The sequence below is a fragment of the Hipposideros armiger genome, unplaced genomic scaffold (assembly GCF_001890085.2).
Source record: "Hipposideros armiger isolate ML-2016 unplaced genomic scaffold, ASM189008v1 scaffold_482, whole genome shotgun sequence".
Lineage (NCBI taxonomy): Eukaryota > Metazoa > Chordata > Mammalia > Chiroptera > Hipposideridae > Hipposideros > Hipposideros armiger.
The window spans coordinates 1,035,050-1,052,079 of record NW_017731832.1 but is presented as its reverse complement, the minus strand read 5'-3'; the positions used below and the strand labels follow the sequence as shown (position 1 = coordinate 1,052,079).

The following is a 17,030-nucleotide window of genomic DNA, read 5'->3' as shown; positions in this document are numbered from 1 at the left end:
CACTGGCCCTCATATGTGGGATCCGAACCGGGGCCCTCTGGCATCCCAAGCGAGTTCTTAACCATCGCGCCACTCGGCCGGCCCTGAATTTTTTTTTTAAGAGAATAACCTTTCATATTTTGGGGTATATGTATGGATAATGGATCATTAAAAAAACTTAATGGAAAATTTGAAATATATACATAAGTAGACAGAATAATATTATGTATCACAATATACCCAGCTTTAAATATTTTCACTTCATAGCCAGTTTTGCGTCTTCTGTACCCCAGTTCTTTCCCATTTCCTCCTTTATTGTTTTGAGGCAAATTCATATCATTTAATCTGTTTCAGTATGTGTGTCTGAAAAATAAGCACTTAAAAAAATACTATCACGTAAAAAATTAGTGATTCCAGTCAACTTTCAAATTCCTAATTTTCTCATAAGTGTCATTTTGGTTTTTTTAGAACTGTTTGGGTTAGGATCCAAATGAAGTCACAGATTGTGACTGATAGCTGTTTTTTATATCTTATTTACTCTGTTGGTTCCTTTTCAATCATTTTTCCTTTTTGCAGTTTATTTGTAAAACCAGTTTGTCTTGTCAAGTGTCCTACAGAATGGATTCTGCTGATTGCATCCCCATCCGGGCTTAACATGTTCCCCTGTGCTCTGTGTTTCCTGTAAATTGGTTGTTGGATTTGGAGGCTTGGTCAGATTCAGGTTCAAAAAAAATTTTTTTTTGCAAGACTGTCTCGTAGATGGTATACTAAAATTTCATTTTTGTTTTCTTTAATTATATTTTCTACATGCTTGCCTTTAGAAATAAGAAAAATAAATATTATTAAGGGAAATTGATTATGAGTCCACAATGGGTAGGAGAAATGGCCTCTGGGCAATCCCCAAATTGAATAATTCACATGTGATTATCCAGAGTTGACTGCATTTGCAGTTGTTTTTGCTAAGTTGAGAAGTTCTCATGTCGATTATAGCTGCTGAAAATGTTTTGCATGTTGTTTTATCAAATTTGTACAAATTTGTACATATATGTTAGAGCTGCATGTGAATTTTTTTGGCCTGAGTGAATAGACATTGCAGGACTAAACGAATCCAGAGGAATCCTCCCTTATTTTCTTTCCATCCCTTACCTATACCAGTCTCACAAGTACTTTATCTTCAGTTATGTCTTGTCTTTGTACACAGTTGCAGAGTTTGTTTTTCAGGTGGGCTTTTAGGTTATATCTGTAAAATGACAATCGTAATGTGACCATCGGTGTATCCAAAACACACCTGAAATTGATAGTCCCTTTTTGTTTAGGAATTTAGTATGGACGGCTGGTAGGAAAGGGGCACACTCTTATTCATATTATATTTGATAGACACCTGAGGTAACATTGATATTAATTGCCTAGTTATCTTGGAGGGGACAATTCTAGTGGTTTGAGGTGATTTTTCTATTAAGTTTTTATCTATATGGAAGAAACTGTTTCCCCAAGAAATGTTATTTTATACCACATGAAAACTCTTCTTTCTCCGAAGTTCCTGCATTGGCTTGTTCAAGAAAAGGATACATCTGGCCCTAAAATTGACTTGTGGACCAGGATTAATCTTGTTCAAGAAGATGTTAGCCTTCATGGCCCAGAAAATACACCCTTTGTAAAACTCTTTACTGATTCACCTTCATCTGCAGGCCAAAACCCAGCACGCTTTGTCATGAAATGCCCTTCATGACCTGACTCATTCCTTTCTCCCCATTCTTATCCCCTCCCTCTGTTCTTTGTGTTTCTGTCCTGTCAAACTGCTTGTCTTAAATATGTCATGCCAGCTGGCTGTTCTCCCTATCTGAATGTCCTCTCCTTCCCTACAACCTTTTGCGGTGGTTTCTCACCATTTGTCTTTCTAATCCCAGCTTAGATTCCTCTTGTTTGTTATGATTACTGTGTCATGTTACATTGCACACACACACAGAAACATAAATACACTTGAGAGTAAGGTCCATGTCTTACTCTTTTCTATAACCGGACTGCTTACAAGGCTTTGGCATATAATAGGCACTCAGATGTTGGTGGAACTGAGTTGAGCAAAGGGGGCCTATAAACGGCTACTAAAATAGTCCAGGCCTTGGAGAAACAGTATTTTTATTGCCACCCTCTTTGGAAAACAGATCTTTCTTAGGAGAGCTTAATATCCCTCCCTACCCTAGTTTATATTTGTGTTAATAATCATGATCTAGGAAGTGGAGATTGCAGACAGTCTGAATGGCCTCCCCAGAGAGCCCTTTCAAATCCTCTGGAGAAAACAGCATTCGCACCACATCCTGCTTCTGGGACATGGAAGCAATAGCACTAGGGAGTCAGAAGCTCTAGAGCCCTTATCCTTGGCCTTGTTAAATTTGCTTGTTTGTTGGGGTGATGAACTGGCTTTGGAGGGAAGATTAATGGCCTAGGGCAGCTCTAGGGGCTGATTTCTGTTAAGCTGCTCTCATTCTTTAATCTCATATATAATTACAGTATCCTTTAAGCGATGGGGTGGAAAAATTGGAATAAGGTTATCATTGGTGACTGGATTTCTAAGTTCTTGTTTCTTCCATCCCTCATTCTTTGTATAGTTTAAAAATTTATAGAACAGGGATTCATGTTTATTGAAAACAAAGTACAAAAATGTCTAGAGATAAAAATTAAAGTTCCTCTGTCAGTTCCTGTGTGTATATGTGTATTCATACGTGTATATACACACAGATAAACTTTTTTTAAAAATGTGATAAGGATTAGACTCTTGGTATTGTTCTATGATTATATCAAGTCATTGGGTCATGTTGAGTTGAGAAGAGGTCATTTATAACCAGCCCTTGGTTATCCTTACCCTTGTTTGATCAGTTACTGTGATAATAGCTAGTAACACTTCTATATTAGAAAATTGGATAGAGCTATGTGTTAGGCATTTCTTAGGTGCCTTGTATTGTCTTGTCTTTTTAGCAGAATCAAGTATGGTGTTTTTCTGGGTGATTATGTTGTTTCTAATACCTACAAACCTGCAAGATTTATTGTTAACATCACATAACAGATGAGGCTTAAAGAGGTTAAGCTGATTTATTCAAGGTCGTATGACTAAAAGTGGCTGTTCAGAGAAATCAGACTCAAGCCAATCTAACTTGAAAAGCCATGCCTAACAGCCCTGCTGAACCACCTCTCTGGTGATGCTTTCGGCTTCCCCCGAGATCAGTGTTTCTCAAACCATCTCTGGTGAGGACTAGTGTTGTTTTCCCCAATCTGTTGCAAATCAGTACTTCCGTAAAATGCAAAATTATGTTACTAGAACAACTAAGTGTAAAAAGGCATAGACAACACAAGCCTAAAAATATAGTCTTAGATTCAAAATTACTTGGTCACGTAGGCTGCAGTGGGGCTGTCCAATAGCCAGCGAGTGACTGCCTCCCCCGGGAAGAGCGCCGTGATAATATCAACATGGGCCAGTGAAGCACCGTTCTCCACAACTAGACTGAAGAACAACAACAAAAAAAGGACAGCATCTTGTCTGTTCCCCTCTCCTAATTCCCCAATAAAATCTTTAAAAAAAAATTACTTGGTCAAATTGCTATACACATTTCTAAATGCTGACTTTCAATTTCTGTACGTACTTCTCCATAGCCTGGTTGATACCAGTTTGTGGGCCAACCCTGAACTACATGCACCCTGCAAGGTACTGCCTTAGAGGCTTTAGGGTGATGTGATAGAAAGACTCATAAGAACTAGCTTTTGTTTTAAATATTTTATTGTGAAAGACTTTAAATGTATACAGAGGTACAGAGAATAGTACAAATAAAGAATCCTATGTACTGTCATTCCAGCCTCGTGGTCGGTCTTGTTTTATTTTATTTCTTACCCTTTTCCTTGCCAAAGTACTATTTTGACACAAATCCCACACGTCATATCATTTTATTCATAAACATTTTAGTATGTATCACTAAAAGATAGGGACTCTAAAAACATAACTCCCATAACATTATCACACTTTAAAGAATTATCAATAATTCCTTAATATCTTTTGACATGTGCTGTCAGTGATCAGATTTCCCAGATGGTTTGTAAATATCTATGGTTGATTCCTTTAAATACGAACTAGCTTTTCAGAGTGGTGAGGGGTAGGGGGTGGGAAATTAAAAACAAAAAACTGGCCTTTTCCTTCATTTCGTTAATATGATACATTACGTTTATTGATTTTTGTATGTTGAACCGCCCTTGTATTCCTGGAATAAATCACAGAAATTGATCATGGTATGTTATCTTTTTAACATGCTGCTGAATTCAGTTTGCTGATATATTGAGTATTTTGCATCTGTATTCACAAGGGATATTGGTCTGCACTTTTCTTGTAGTGTCTTTGGCTTTGGTTTTAGAATCATGCTGGCCTCATAAAATGAATCAAGAAGTGTTCCCTCTTCAATTTTTGGGAAGAGTTTAAGAAGGATTTGTCTAATTCTGAAGAACTGGCTTTTAGCTGTAACTTCAGTGCTTTCTGTGTGACTGGGATAAATCATTTTACTTTTTGGGGCCTCCATTCCTTCATCTGTAAAAGGATATCTATAATACTTGAATTAAATGCTCTTTAATGCATCTCTATCAGTTTGTTGCCCGATACTCAGGTCTAATTTGGTAGAAAGGTGTTTGCTTTCATAACAACTTGTTATCAAGGATGAATTTCTCCCTGAAGTTAATAGACTCATTTAAAACTTGAAAGAGGCTTTGAGAGGTTATTTGGTTTAGTTCTCTGCCTTTATAGAAGCAAATTAATTATCTCTGCCCCATAGGTAAAATAGCAGAAGTTTAAGTGATTTTTCTCAACGTATATAACTAGGATTAAGTCCAGTTACTACAGAGCTTATAGTGTACGTATGGTCTTTTCTGGAATTAGCTTACTTGGATGATGATCTTCTGCTTTTCCTTCTCTCTAGGTTCTTTGCACTGACATCCCTTCGTCTTGTGTTTTTACTTGCATTCAGCTCCATGATCATAGTGTGTATAGATCAATGGAAGAACAAAATCTGGCCCGAAATAAAAGGTGAGTTTGAGAGCATTTAGAACAATCCGAATTATAGGAAATGGTCTTTCCTATAATTTTTAACCTTTAGTTGTGGGGGTTTATGAAGGAGTATGTGGAACTGGGATATCTTTTGATGTCTGAATTATTTGCTTTAGGAGATGCTTGAAGGGCTAGTGCTCCATCTGTATGGAGTTCCTTAGAATTGAGTTCTGCCCTTTCCATTGTTACGCTCAGGAAATCTTTTCCCACCACCTGAGATAGTCTTGCCCTCATAATTGGCCTGAGGAATAAGTAGTCCTTAAGTGGTCCTCAAGTTTATAAAAAATAATTCACCTCATTGGACACTGCATCTTTACTGAGGCAGCATCGATTTGCCTTTCAGGAATTTATTTTAAAGATTGTTTATTTGCAAAGCACTAAGCTAGGCATTCTGACTTATATGAAGTACTCTAAGATATGGTTCCTTTTCTCAAAGATTATACATAAATAAACATAAGAAAAGTTAAATGACAGTTATAGAACAGTACCAAAGATATCAAAGTGCAATTTGTGATTAGGATGTCTGTTATGTATTTTTGCCTTAGCTCAAGCCTTGAATGAAGCAAAAGATTTGGACAGGCGGAGAGAAAAGTGTCTCTCCACACTTTTAGTGATTAGTCTAAGGAACCAGAAGCTGCAAAGCATCTCCTGAGAATAGGGAATTGGTCAGTTTCATGGGCGTGAGAGAAAATAAAAGGAGTGCTAGGGAATAAAACTGAAAGTATGTTGGAATTAGATTTTATAAGGCTTTAAAGTTAGGCTTAGAAGTTTAGACTTTATCCTATTAATAGTGCGTAGTCATTGAAAAATTTTAAAATTAGAGCTATGTGCTGAGATATTAAAGATTAATTTGATAGCATTTTACAGGACCACATGGAGAAAAGGAGGAAGGAGGGAGACCTGATAGGAGACTACAGCAGTTCCTGTGAGAAGTAATCAGAGAGGTGTCTGTGGAAGCAAATGGCGGATAGCTTGGAGAGCTGTCAAAGGGGAGGACACATCAAGACTGATAAATAAGGGTTAGGAGAGTAAGGGATAAAAGCCGACTTCGGGATTTCAAAGCTAGGAGAATAGGACAGCATTACCGTTAGCAGATATAGGCAACGTCAGGCAGGGAAGTCAGTTTGAGTGGGAGCGAAAGCGAGGACAATTGATGTAGGTTTTGGACCTGTTAATTTTGAAGTGTTGGCAGGATATTCAAACCAGAGTGTACAGCTTTTAAATACATTCCCATCCTGTTCTGCAGAGACTTCAAGGACTCATGTAGTTCATCCACCTCTCTTGTAGCTGGCGAACGTCAAAAGACTTTACACCGTTCATTGTAGTTAATGGGTCTCTTTTTAAAGAGAATAGGCAGATTTCTAGATTTGGACTAGTTACAACATGCCTTGGTAACCTGGTACATATTGATGTGTATGAGCAACCCAGACACACTTGAGGGGTGGGATGGACCATTTTTTGTGTGCACATTGGCTCTCAGCTGTAGTAATTAGAAGGGGCCCTACTGCTGCGTTTAGATCCGCCCCACTCCCCACCCTGCTGGAGAAGAAAACGAGCAGGCATCAGCCGTCGTTCCCTTGTCTGCAGCTCCCTAACTCTGGCAGTATAACAGTGTCTCGTTTTTACTTCTTTCCCCCAAACCTATTAAACCTTGAGCTGTCAGACCAACAGCCTAACATTTTCACGTGTAGTTTTCCCTTCCAACTAATGCTGGTGTTTGTTTTAATATTGTAGTGCCAAGACCCGACGCATTAGACAATGAGAGGTATGGAACACTGATTAAATCCCTTTTTGTTGCTCTGATTGATTCTCTTGTAATATTCTGGTTACATGTTGTTAACCCCATGTTCTGGACAAAGTCTAAGCTTAGAACCTAGTCTGTTCCAAATAATCATTTTAACAAATCCTAAAGTTCAGGCAGCAATATGTTAAGATGGCTAGTGTCCTCTGATATTTACAAGATAAGTTTCTGGAAAAAAACAAAAAGCGTTACCGTGCCCCATAACCTGATATGCCAGGGCATTAGCTGCGTTATCCAGCCCTAGTGTAAAAACCTAGAGGCAACTTAGTACTCCGTTTGTCTCCTGGCTTTTATACCAGGTCATTTAGTGTTTTCTGTGACCTCTGGCTATTTAAATTTCCCTGGTCAGAAAACACATAGGTTCCTGTCATCAGCAAGCCAAAGATTCCTCTTGTGTGTTATAGCTCCTGCTTTCATTTCTCAGTTCATTCATCTCATATGTGTGATTCAAGGAATTTTCTCTGCTATGATTTATTTTGGTTTTGTTTCATTTTCTCTCTGAGGGGCGCATCCATCATGGCCTCCCCCTCAGCAGCAGTGGTGACAGACTGTGCTTTTCTTTCATCCCTGGATTGCAATCACAGTAAATTGCAATGGTCTGAGTGCAGGGATGATGTTTCTAAGCACAAAGGGCCTTGGTGGCAGGCTTACACACGTGGATTGGGCTGCTTGCTCATAGGGTGGAGTTGTCAGAACAAGTTCGTCTTCCTAGCCCCTAAATTCAAGTTTCAACCTGGTGAGCCAAGAAGAAAGTCGTGCTTCACCACCAAAGCACCTAGGACTAGCCGCTCCCTAGCCCCCATTTAAACCTGGAAGCTCTAGCTGCCTACACAGCAAGATGGGGGGAACCCTCAGCACCCTCCTTTCACAGCTCCCCCTTCTCTCTCCCGTAGCTGGGGCTTTGTGCACCCTCAGTTGCTCAGCGTGCCCGAGCTCTGTCATCATGTAGCTGAAGTCTGGGTTAGTGGGACCATTTTCATAAGGAATCTTTTGCTTTTCAAAAAGCAAAACCCAGGCAAGGTAAGACTCTTCCCTTTTTCACTTTCATTTCTGGCTTCTCAGTTCAGTTCATGCTAAACTGAAACAGCCCTTTTACTACATATCCTCATTCAAGAAAGAAAAGACCATGATGTTTGTAGAGACAAAGGGAAATTGTAGAAAAGAGCTTCTGACTAGCCACTAGGACTAAGGCAAGAGCGTGATGACTCTTCCTTTGGGTGCTTGCCACTTAGATTCTGCCATCTTCCTGCCCCAGAATGAGAAAGAAAGCTTGCTTGTGTGCATTCTGTGTCATATTAAACATGTGGTAGGTTGTTGGGTTTTTAAATTTATTTATTTTTTATTTTGACTTAAAAACCCACCACCAATACTTGGCTTTCAGAGAGAATTTTTGGCTAAGTCCTATTCAAATCACTTTTCCAGCATGAAAGGTACAACCCCATGGGGCTAGCCACATAAAAGGAGTTTGAACAGAAGTGGACAGCCTTCTTTTCCTCCCAAACAGAATCACTGTTGGATGTAACAGTGGCTAGGTACATCTGTCATTCTGACGTGTCCATGCTTTACTCATAGGACATGGAGAATTAGTCCAGTCACACCTCCTCCTTATCTCCCATCCCCACCCCAGACCGCTGCCATGTCGCAGAAACTTAAAACTGTTTTCTGACTCCCCCAGTTCTGCTTGCTGAGCTGTGGGATACTGACCTTTTTGGCTGTCTTGGGCCGCTACATCCCTGGGCTCCTGCTGTCCTACTTAATGCGTAAGTATGGCGTACACTTCCCCCTGTGAGCTTAACCCTTCTCATAGCTTTTCCAGCCACAGCTAACTCGGTCTAGGGAGAGGAGTTTTACATTTTGGCTCTTTGGGAAATTACCTTTTTGTATTTTCATGACCCGTTTAGTGTCATGAAAATATCTTTCTTCTTACCTGTAGCAGACTCCCCACATATTAAGTCTTTTTCTTACCAAGTCAGTTTTCGAAATTGACAAGGGTCCACTAACATACACTGTATTACCAACTATAAAGGACTGTCTGACCCTATTTAAGGAGGGGTTTTTACAGTCAGTGTAGTAGGTAACAGCAGAGCATAACTCTTAGGGGATCCTCTACTAGGTTCTGTTTACCCAAGCGCACTCCCCCCCCCCCCCCCCGCCCCCGCCGAAGCACAGTTTTATAAATTTAGTTACTTCCTATTGGCGTGAACTCTGCTGCTTGAGGCTGGAAGAACTGAGTAGTTATGGCTGTGGCTATTATATATCAAGCTCACATGATTTGTTGTGTAGTTTCTGAGGCATTGTTAACCATTTGGCTTTGTTTATGGCTCAGTGACACCCATATGCAAGTGAACACACTGCCTGGGTCTGCCCTGATAGATCAGCAGCACACTCGGCTGTGCACAGCCCTGTAGGTGGCTGCAGAAGTCGCTGCCCTCCCAAGCCCCCTCATGTGGTAGGGGAGATGAGTGAAGATGACCCGCTGAATTAGTAGCACTGTTCCACACTGAGTGTCCAGTCCCTCAGGACACAATAGCAGAGGGACATGTACGACTGTTTTGTGCAGCTCCTCTCTATTTTGCCACTGTTTCCTCCTTTCAGTTGTCACTGTCTTGATGTGGCCCCTTGCTGTGTATCACCGACTGTGGGATCGAGCCTATGTACGGCTGAAGCCAGCTCTGCAGCGGCTGGACTTCAGCGTCCGTGGCTACATGATGTCCAAGCAGAGAGAGAGACAACGTAAGTGTCAAGGGAAGGCTTCTTCCCATTTGGGCAATTTGGGGAAGAGAAGGAAAAGCCTGTAGGTCTGACATAATAGGTAAGACCTCGGAAGAGGGAGAAGTGGGGTGTGGTTGGTGTGTAGTGGGTGGTAGGTAAAAGTGATACTCCACTCCAGGGAAATCTAGACAGGCTTACCAATTTTCCCCACTTGGAATCCTAGACACTCCCATTTTAAACAAATCTGAGAAAAGCTCTCCCAAGTTGAATAAACGACAGTGACCATAATCCCTAGTGTTCACTATTTCGGAAGCACTGTCTGTGTGTCCAAGCACTGTGCTGACTACTCTCCATACATCATTTTATTTAACCTTTATAACAACTTTGAGAAGAGGGTGGTATTATCTTCCTTTTTAAGTTGAGGAAATTGAAGTTCACAGTTAGTAAATGGCAGAGGCAGGTCTTTTAGACCCCTAAGCTGGGCCTCTCTTCACTACTGAGAGCCGCCTTCCAAAGGTGATTCAGAACTGCTGCCTCAGCGGCCAGAAGTGTACTAGCCTGAGATCCTCCCAACACAGGAATGACAGTCCTGCGAACTTTTCCCTCTCTTCTGTGGTCTGGTCAGGTTGGGTGTTTCATTAAGCCCTGGCCTTCAAAGAGCCCTGCAGGTGGTCACCAACGCCCAGCTCCTCCTGGGGCAGCCAGTTGAATAGTAAATTAGTTAAATCAAAAGCCTGATTTAAGTAAGGTGGGGTATCTCCCTTTGCCCTCTCTATGATAGTGTCCACTTTCCAGTTTGACATCTGGTCTTCCCCTCGCCGATCCTGAGAGCTGTTCACAAGCCTGGTAGTTGATCATCTGACTAGAACAAAAAGGGAGTGGGGGTCGAAAGGGGGGCTGGTGGAGGGAGAGCTATAGGAAGAGAGATTTTTCTCTCCTGTGTTATCAGCTTACCTTGCCACTTAGCATTAGCAGCCCGCCCTCAGGCAGGCTTGGGGCCATATTCAGAGGGCTTCGTTCTCTTATGTTCTCATTTTGTGCCTTTGACGTCCAAAGCGGGTGGGGGTTTCCCCTCAAGACCCTCTTCTCTTTCCACATAGTACGCCGCAGAGCTCTGCACCCGGAATATGCCATGGACAACCACAGCGACAGTGAAGAGGAGCTTGCTGCCTTCTGTCCTCAGGTATCTTGGGTGTGGGAGCTATGCCACTAGCCAGTTTTCTTCAGCTCCCTTTTACCATCGGGCACCTCACATTTAGGCAGTCAACTCATGGGCTCAAGAGCTATGAGGAGAGAAGCTAGTGTTACATTAGGCCATTGTATTGTGCATAGATCTCAATTTGAGCCTGGTGACCAGCACATCATCTTCCTTGTCTCCTTTTAATCCCTACCATCATGGCAGAACCTCTGGAAATGGTGTGATCATCTTATAAACAGCCCAGCCCCGCTTTGGTCGGTCAGTGTGTGTATCCTCCAGGCTCCTGTGAAAAGTATTCTCTGGCTCAGTTACTGGTTTAAGAGTAGGTGGCTGGTTGATTCCCAAGGCTGCTTTCCTTCCTGTGCTCAAGATTGAAGAATATGGGTATTTTCCTTGGGGGAGTAGCCAAAAAGGGGTCAAGATTTTGACTAAAGTCCCCATCTGCACCTGGTTACACTCTTGGCATCAGGGTAGCTTTTAGGGCCAGCTAATTAGTAAAGCTGTGACTAGGGAACTGCACCTGTTCTTAATGACATCATCTCTTCAAGCTTGTCGGTCTTTTCTTTTCCTAAGCTGGATGATTCTACTGTTGCCAGGGAATTGGCCATCACAGACTCTGAGCACTCGGATGCTGAGGTCTCCTGTACAGACAACGGCACATTCAATCTTTCACGGGGCCAAACACCTCTAACAGAAGGCTCTGAAGGTGAGGGGAACCTTGGACCGGAGTGGATAATGGCTCTGACCGTTGCCTTTCAGCTTCCCCAGACAGTGGGGATACTGCCCTCCTACCCCCCACCTGTTTTCTGAGGAGTGGATCAGGTGGCAGAGCAGCCTAGGGGCATGGCTACAGCCAGGACGGCACAGCTGCTCTCCTTGGAATCCTCAGTTCCTTAGTTGCCTCAAGTTGTAAGTTCATGGTGGGCATAATGGAAGAAGAGAGGGGGAGCTCTCTGGCCAGTAGAGATCCCAGTAATCTCTAAGTGGAGGGGAAGAGCTGACCAGTGCCACGGGTTTGCTTCATTCTTCGATATCCAGGGTGGAAAAATCTGGTTACGTGGGACTGACTGTGTGTGGATGAGGCACAGGGGTGCCAGGCGATTGCCATGTCTCAGACATCCTTCTATTCTTCCAGACCTAGATGGTCACAGTGATCCAGAGGAATCCTTTGCCAGAGATCTTCCAGACTTCCCTTCCATTAATGTGGATCCTGCTGGCCTGGATGATGAGGATGATACCAGCATTGGGATGCCCAGCTTGATGTACCGTTCCCCACCAGGGGCTGAGCCCCAGGCCCCTGCTGCCAGCCGGGATGAGGCCGCACTGCCGGAGCTCCTGCTTGGTGCCCTGCCTGCAGGATCCAACCTCACCAGCAACCTTGCCAGCCTGGTCTCCCAGGGCATGATTCAGCTGGCCCTGTCAGGGGCCGCCCAGCCAGGCCCTTCTGGCCCACCTCCCCAGGGAGCAACGAGAGGCATCCTCCGGGCCCCCAGTTCAGACCTGGACACTGATGCTGAGGGGGATGACTTTGAACTTCTGGACCAGTCAGAGTTGAATCAGCTGGACCCTGCCAGTTCCAGGAGCCACTGAGGCAGACTCCTTTTGGGGGTCATGGTGGTTTAGGTTTTTTTTCCCCTCCTCATCCCACTTAAGGTGAAGGGACAAGGGAAGAACCCAAGTCCCATCCCCTGAATTATGTTTGTATGCCCAGTGGCCTGGCTGATGCTCAGAGGACTGCTGAGAGAGGATACTCACTCCCTTGCTACCAGCTAGACACCCATTTCTGAGCTCAGTCACTGAAGTGAGAGTGTGCTTCCCCAGGGAGGCATCTCTCTATCAGGATGGTACTTTGGGGGAACAAAGTAGTCAGGGGTTCCCCCTTGAGGGGGTGCTGCTGTTTTGCTTCTAGGTATGGGTGCTCGAGGGCCCTCAGTGATAGAAGAGCCCTTCCTTTCCTTCCTCCTCCATCACCTCCCTAGAGCTCCAAGTCAGGCAGCAGCTGGAAGTGTTCCACTGTCATCCTCCTCTTTTGCTAAGCCATGATTGATTTGTCTTTTTCTAAGCAATCTTGTCCTTCGGTTCTGCAGAGCAGGCATGTTCCCTCTACCCCAGCCCATCCTCATTTCTTGAGGCCTAACCCCCAGGGCTCTGAAATATTGCTTGTGAAATTTAAGAACTGTGAACATGATGTGGGGGCGGGCCTCTTCCACATTACCTTGGGCTGTTGGGTCAGCTGGCTGGGAGGGTGAGTGCCTCTGTATCTCATGGTTTCACTGAATCTTCTGGAGCTGTCTGGTTATCTTTGGTGCTGCTAACCCCTGGCTCCATTTGACCATCAGTCTGAGCAACAAGCAAAGCAATACCATACCATCCCCATTTCCATGTTCCTGATCCTTTCCTGCTCCTCCTCTGGAGAAGCAATAAATCCATAGGGGATGTCAGAGTAGCACTTTACAAATGGCTCGCTCAGTGGCATGCATCCCAGGAACCACCAGCTCTTCTTACACCAGCTATTCTTACTCCCGGTCCAGCTTTTTATCTTGAGCTGGTTGCGAACTTGGTAAGGCTCTTTTAAGGAGGAGCCCAGTTAGCAAGAATGTGTACAGCAGAGACCCCTCTAAAGGGATATCAGTTAGACTGCCCCTAATAAAATCATGTGAGACAAAAACTAAAAATGGTAATTAGTTCTGAACCTGTGCCAGCCTACAGCCTCTCTCTGCCTCCTCAGTCAGAGCTCAAGCCAAACTCTTCTGTCCTCTTTCCCTCTGCATTAACCCTTTGCCGATCCTCAGGGACCACTCCCCCAAAAGCCCCACACCTGGGTGAGGGTTGCTAGACAGCCCATTTTCATGTGCTGCAGGTGGGAGTGTGCTAACGTGTTTGTTCTTGGTTGATGGACAAGGTAGAGGCCAGGGAGTGAAAAGAGTTAACTGAGAAGGGAGAAGAGCTAGGTGCCTGTTTCATAGTCACTTTGTGAAGGTTTAGTGGCATCTCCCCACTTCAGGGTTCTCAAACAGACTTAGGACACCTTCTCTCTTCTCGGAGCCCCGATGTCTTGTAGGTGAGCTCTGATGTGGAAAAAAACAGGTGTGGGAAAGGAGTGGAGTTTTGTGTGTTTGCATGAGTGTGTGTAGCTTCAGGCCTTGGGAGTTAGCAAAGGGAGGGAAAGGAGAGTAAATCTTTGGAAGATGTTTCTTATACCTGGGGGATCCTGCTCTGAATCTCCTTAGTCCTCCACTGTGAATTGGGGTGGGGATGGGGGTGGGAGGGGCGCTGGGGAATAAATCTTGTATGAGAACAATCTTTAAGAGACTGATGTTGAATGATGTCCTACCCTTGATAGGTCTTCTCATTAATCTGAGATGTGATTAATTTGAGGAGGCGACAGTCTCAGAAGAGGAGGCCCAGGTGTCAGGGACCCACTTGCCCATCCGTTTTTCCAGAACAATCACCATGGTCTGCGGCCACTATACCCTCCCCTAGAGAGCCCAAGACATGAGCATAACTGGCACTCTTGGCCTGCAGTTCCATTATTTCTAATTCTTAATATTGCCCCCCTAAACGTGTGAAGTACGTTTCAAGGCTAATGAGATTTTAGGTAACAGAAGGCTTTAAAAAAGTAGCACCATGCTCCTCTGGATTGTTTGAGCTGCAAGGACAGCTGCTCTTTGGCCTTCAGCTGACCTCAGAAACTAGAAATACTTATTTTAGACTTTGTCCCATTGGCCACTGTGGGCAAGGGTGGAAAGCACCTGCCAGGTGTTGCCATAAGATTGACTCGGCCTACAGGAAACTCGTACAAGCTTTGTGGGTTGAGAGCCCCTTCCCAGCCCTACCTTTTCTTGGCGTCAAAAACCACAGCATGAGTTGAGCGCCCCCTGTGTGCGGAGCTAGGTAACGAGCAAACAAGGGTGGCGTTAACGCTCCTTCCTGGGCGTTTACCCAGTCTATTACGTTTTCACGACCACCTTCCTGCTAGCACCTCTTGTTTATCTTCTACAAATGATAAGACTAACTGACGAAGCACACTGGTCCATGAGATAGGACATGTCCCTATGGGTAACTGCCCTGTGACCTTGAGCAAGTTGCTTGCTCAGCGGGAGTTGACCCTGAGGTTTCTTCCCGTTCGAACACTCGGCCCTGCTCAAAATCACGCGTGCTCCATCACCGTTGGGACGAGGTCTCGAAACTGCAAGGCGTAATTTCCCACCGCCTTCGTTCTGAGCGGGAGGAAGCGAGAGGTTGGAAGCGCGCGCCCCACCTCCTCCACAGAAACCCGGCAGTCAGGCCCGGCGCCCAATTTCCCGGCTGAAACCAACTACGGTGCCCGGGGAGGGTCTCTTCATTCCTCGCGAAGATTTCCTTTTCCGCCAGTCACCGGTGAGGCCCGCCCCTCCTGTCACCGGAAGGGGCCGTTGCCCCGAGCAACTCTAACGTCCGGCTTTTCGAGTTTGGCGGCGGGAAAAGTCATGAGTAAAAGCCGGGCCGAAGCTGCGGCCGGAGGTAATCGGGCCGTGGACCGTGGGGAGACCAAGAGGGGAGCGGGTGAGGGGGGTCGGCTGAGTGACCCTGCTTCGTCTCTCCCGGTAGCCCCCGGGGTCCTCCTGAGGTACCTGCAAGAGCAGAACCGGCCTTACAGCGCCCAGGATGTGTTCGGGAACCTGCAGCGGGAACACGGACTGGGCAAGGCGGTGAGGACCCTCTCCCCAGGATTCCTCTCCTTGGGACCCCTCGAATCGGCCTGGGGTCCTGCCCTCTCGAGGCTTCCATTCTAGCCTTGGGCTTCCTAAGGCTTGTAGCGCGTTGCCCCTCCCGCTCCCGCACCCCTGGCATCACTGGCTGTCCAGCCCGAAATCACTCTTCCGATTGCTACGCCCCTTCCCCTCTGCCAGGCGGTGGTGAAGGCGCTGGAGCAACTGGCCCAACAAGGCAAGATCAAAGAGAAGATGTACGGCAAACAGAAGATTTATTTTGCGAACCAGGTGAGGAAAACCAGCGCAGATTATCACCCGTGTGAGAGCCCAACATTAGGTGAATCAGTCCCTGGTATGAATTCTCTTTGGGAGAATTGAGGCATCCCATGAAACTCAGCTGTCTTACACCATTAAAAAGGGCCCCTATCTTTGTTATTAAATGTATTGGGGTTACAATGGTTAATAAAATTATATAGGTTTCAAATGTACAATTCTATAATACATCATCTGTATATTGCAATGTGTTCACCATCCAGAGTCAGATCTCCTTTTGTCACCATATATTTGACCCCTTTATCCTCTTCTACCGTCCCCTCTCCCCGCTTACCTTCCGGTAACCACCATATTGTCTGCGTCTATGAGTTTATGTTTATCTTGTTTGTTTGTTGCTTTAAGTTTTATATCCCACATGTGAGTGAAATCATATGGTTCTCAGCTTTTTCTGTCTGACTTATTTCGCTTAGCCTGATAATCTCAAGATCCATCCATTTTGTTGCTAATCGCAGTATTTCATCTTTTCTTATGGCTGAGTAATACTCCATTGTGTATATATGTACCCCATCTTTATCCAATCATCTATCGAAGGACACTTCAGTTGTTTCCATGTCTTGGCCACCATGAATAATACTGCAATGAACATAGGGGTACATATTATCTTTATAGATAAATGTTTTCCACTTTTGGGGTAGATACCCAAAAGAGGGATTGCTGGGTCATGTGATAATTCTATTCTTAATTTTTTGAGGAACCTCCATACTGTTTTCCATAGTGGCTGCACCAATTTACATTCCTACCAGCAGTGTATGAGGGTTCCTTTCCGTCCCCAAACTCTCCAACACTTGTTATTACTTGTCTTGTTGATAATAGCCCTTCTAACAGGTGTGAGGTGGTATCTCATTGTAGTTTTGATTTGCATTTCTCTAATAGCTAGTGAAGTTGAACATCTGTTCATATATCTGTTGGCCGTTTGTATGTCTTGGAAGAAGTGTCTATTTAGGTCCTCTGTTCACTTTTTAATTGGATTTTTTGTTGTTGAGTTGTATGAGTTCTTTATATATTTTGGATATTAGCCCCTTATTGGAGGTGTTGTTTGCAAATATCTTCCCCCATTCGGTTGGTTGCCTCTTTTATTTTGTTGATGATTTCTTTTACTGTGCAGACGCTTTTTAGTTTGATATAGTCCCATTCACTTATTTATTTATTTTTTTAAGATTTTTATTGGGGAATTGGGGGGATGGGAACAGTGCTGGGGAATTGGGGGAAGGGGAACAGACAAGTTGCTGTCGTTTT

The 17,030-nt window shown here is 44.3% G+C and overlaps 2 protein-coding genes across 4 annotated transcripts in view; both read left to right on the top strand.

Moving 5' to 3' along the window:
• The window catches only part of RETREG3 (reticulophagy regulator family member 3), a 19,514-nt gene extending 5,498 nt beyond the window's left edge, over positions 1 to 14,016 (top strand). Inside the window, exons 2-9 of the mRNA XM_019667082.1 lie at positions 4,929 to 5,035; positions 6,791 to 6,821; positions 7,751 to 7,877; positions 8,533 to 8,617; positions 9,453 to 9,590; positions 10,670 to 10,752; positions 11,341 to 11,473; positions 11,903 to 14,016. Coding sequence (XP_019522627.1) covers positions 4,929 to 5,035; positions 6,791 to 6,821; positions 7,751 to 7,877; positions 8,533 to 8,617; positions 9,453 to 9,590; positions 10,670 to 10,752; positions 11,341 to 11,473; positions 11,903 to 12,357 — 1,159 coding nt within the window. The 3' untranslated portion in view covers positions 12,358 to 14,016. The remainder of the gene's footprint in view (positions 1 to 4,928; positions 5,036 to 6,790; positions 6,822 to 7,750; positions 7,878 to 8,532; positions 8,618 to 9,452; positions 9,591 to 10,669; positions 10,753 to 11,340; positions 11,474 to 11,902) is intronic.
• Positions 14,017 to 14,074: 58 nt separating this feature from the next.
• Positions 14,075 to 17,030, top strand: part of PSMC3IP (PSMC3 interacting protein) — a 12,336-nt gene continuing 9,380 nt past the window's right edge. For all 3 annotated transcript variants that reach the window (XM_019667088.1, XM_019667087.1, XM_019667086.1), the window contains exons 1-3: positions 14,075 to 15,270; positions 15,358 to 15,458; positions 15,660 to 15,749. In XM_019667088.1, the coding sequence (XP_019522633.1) occupies positions 15,237 to 15,270; positions 15,358 to 15,458; positions 15,660 to 15,749 (225 nt within the window). In that variant the 5' untranslated portion in view covers positions 14,075 to 15,236. The remainder of the gene's footprint in view (positions 15,271 to 15,357; positions 15,459 to 15,659; positions 15,750 to 17,030) is intronic.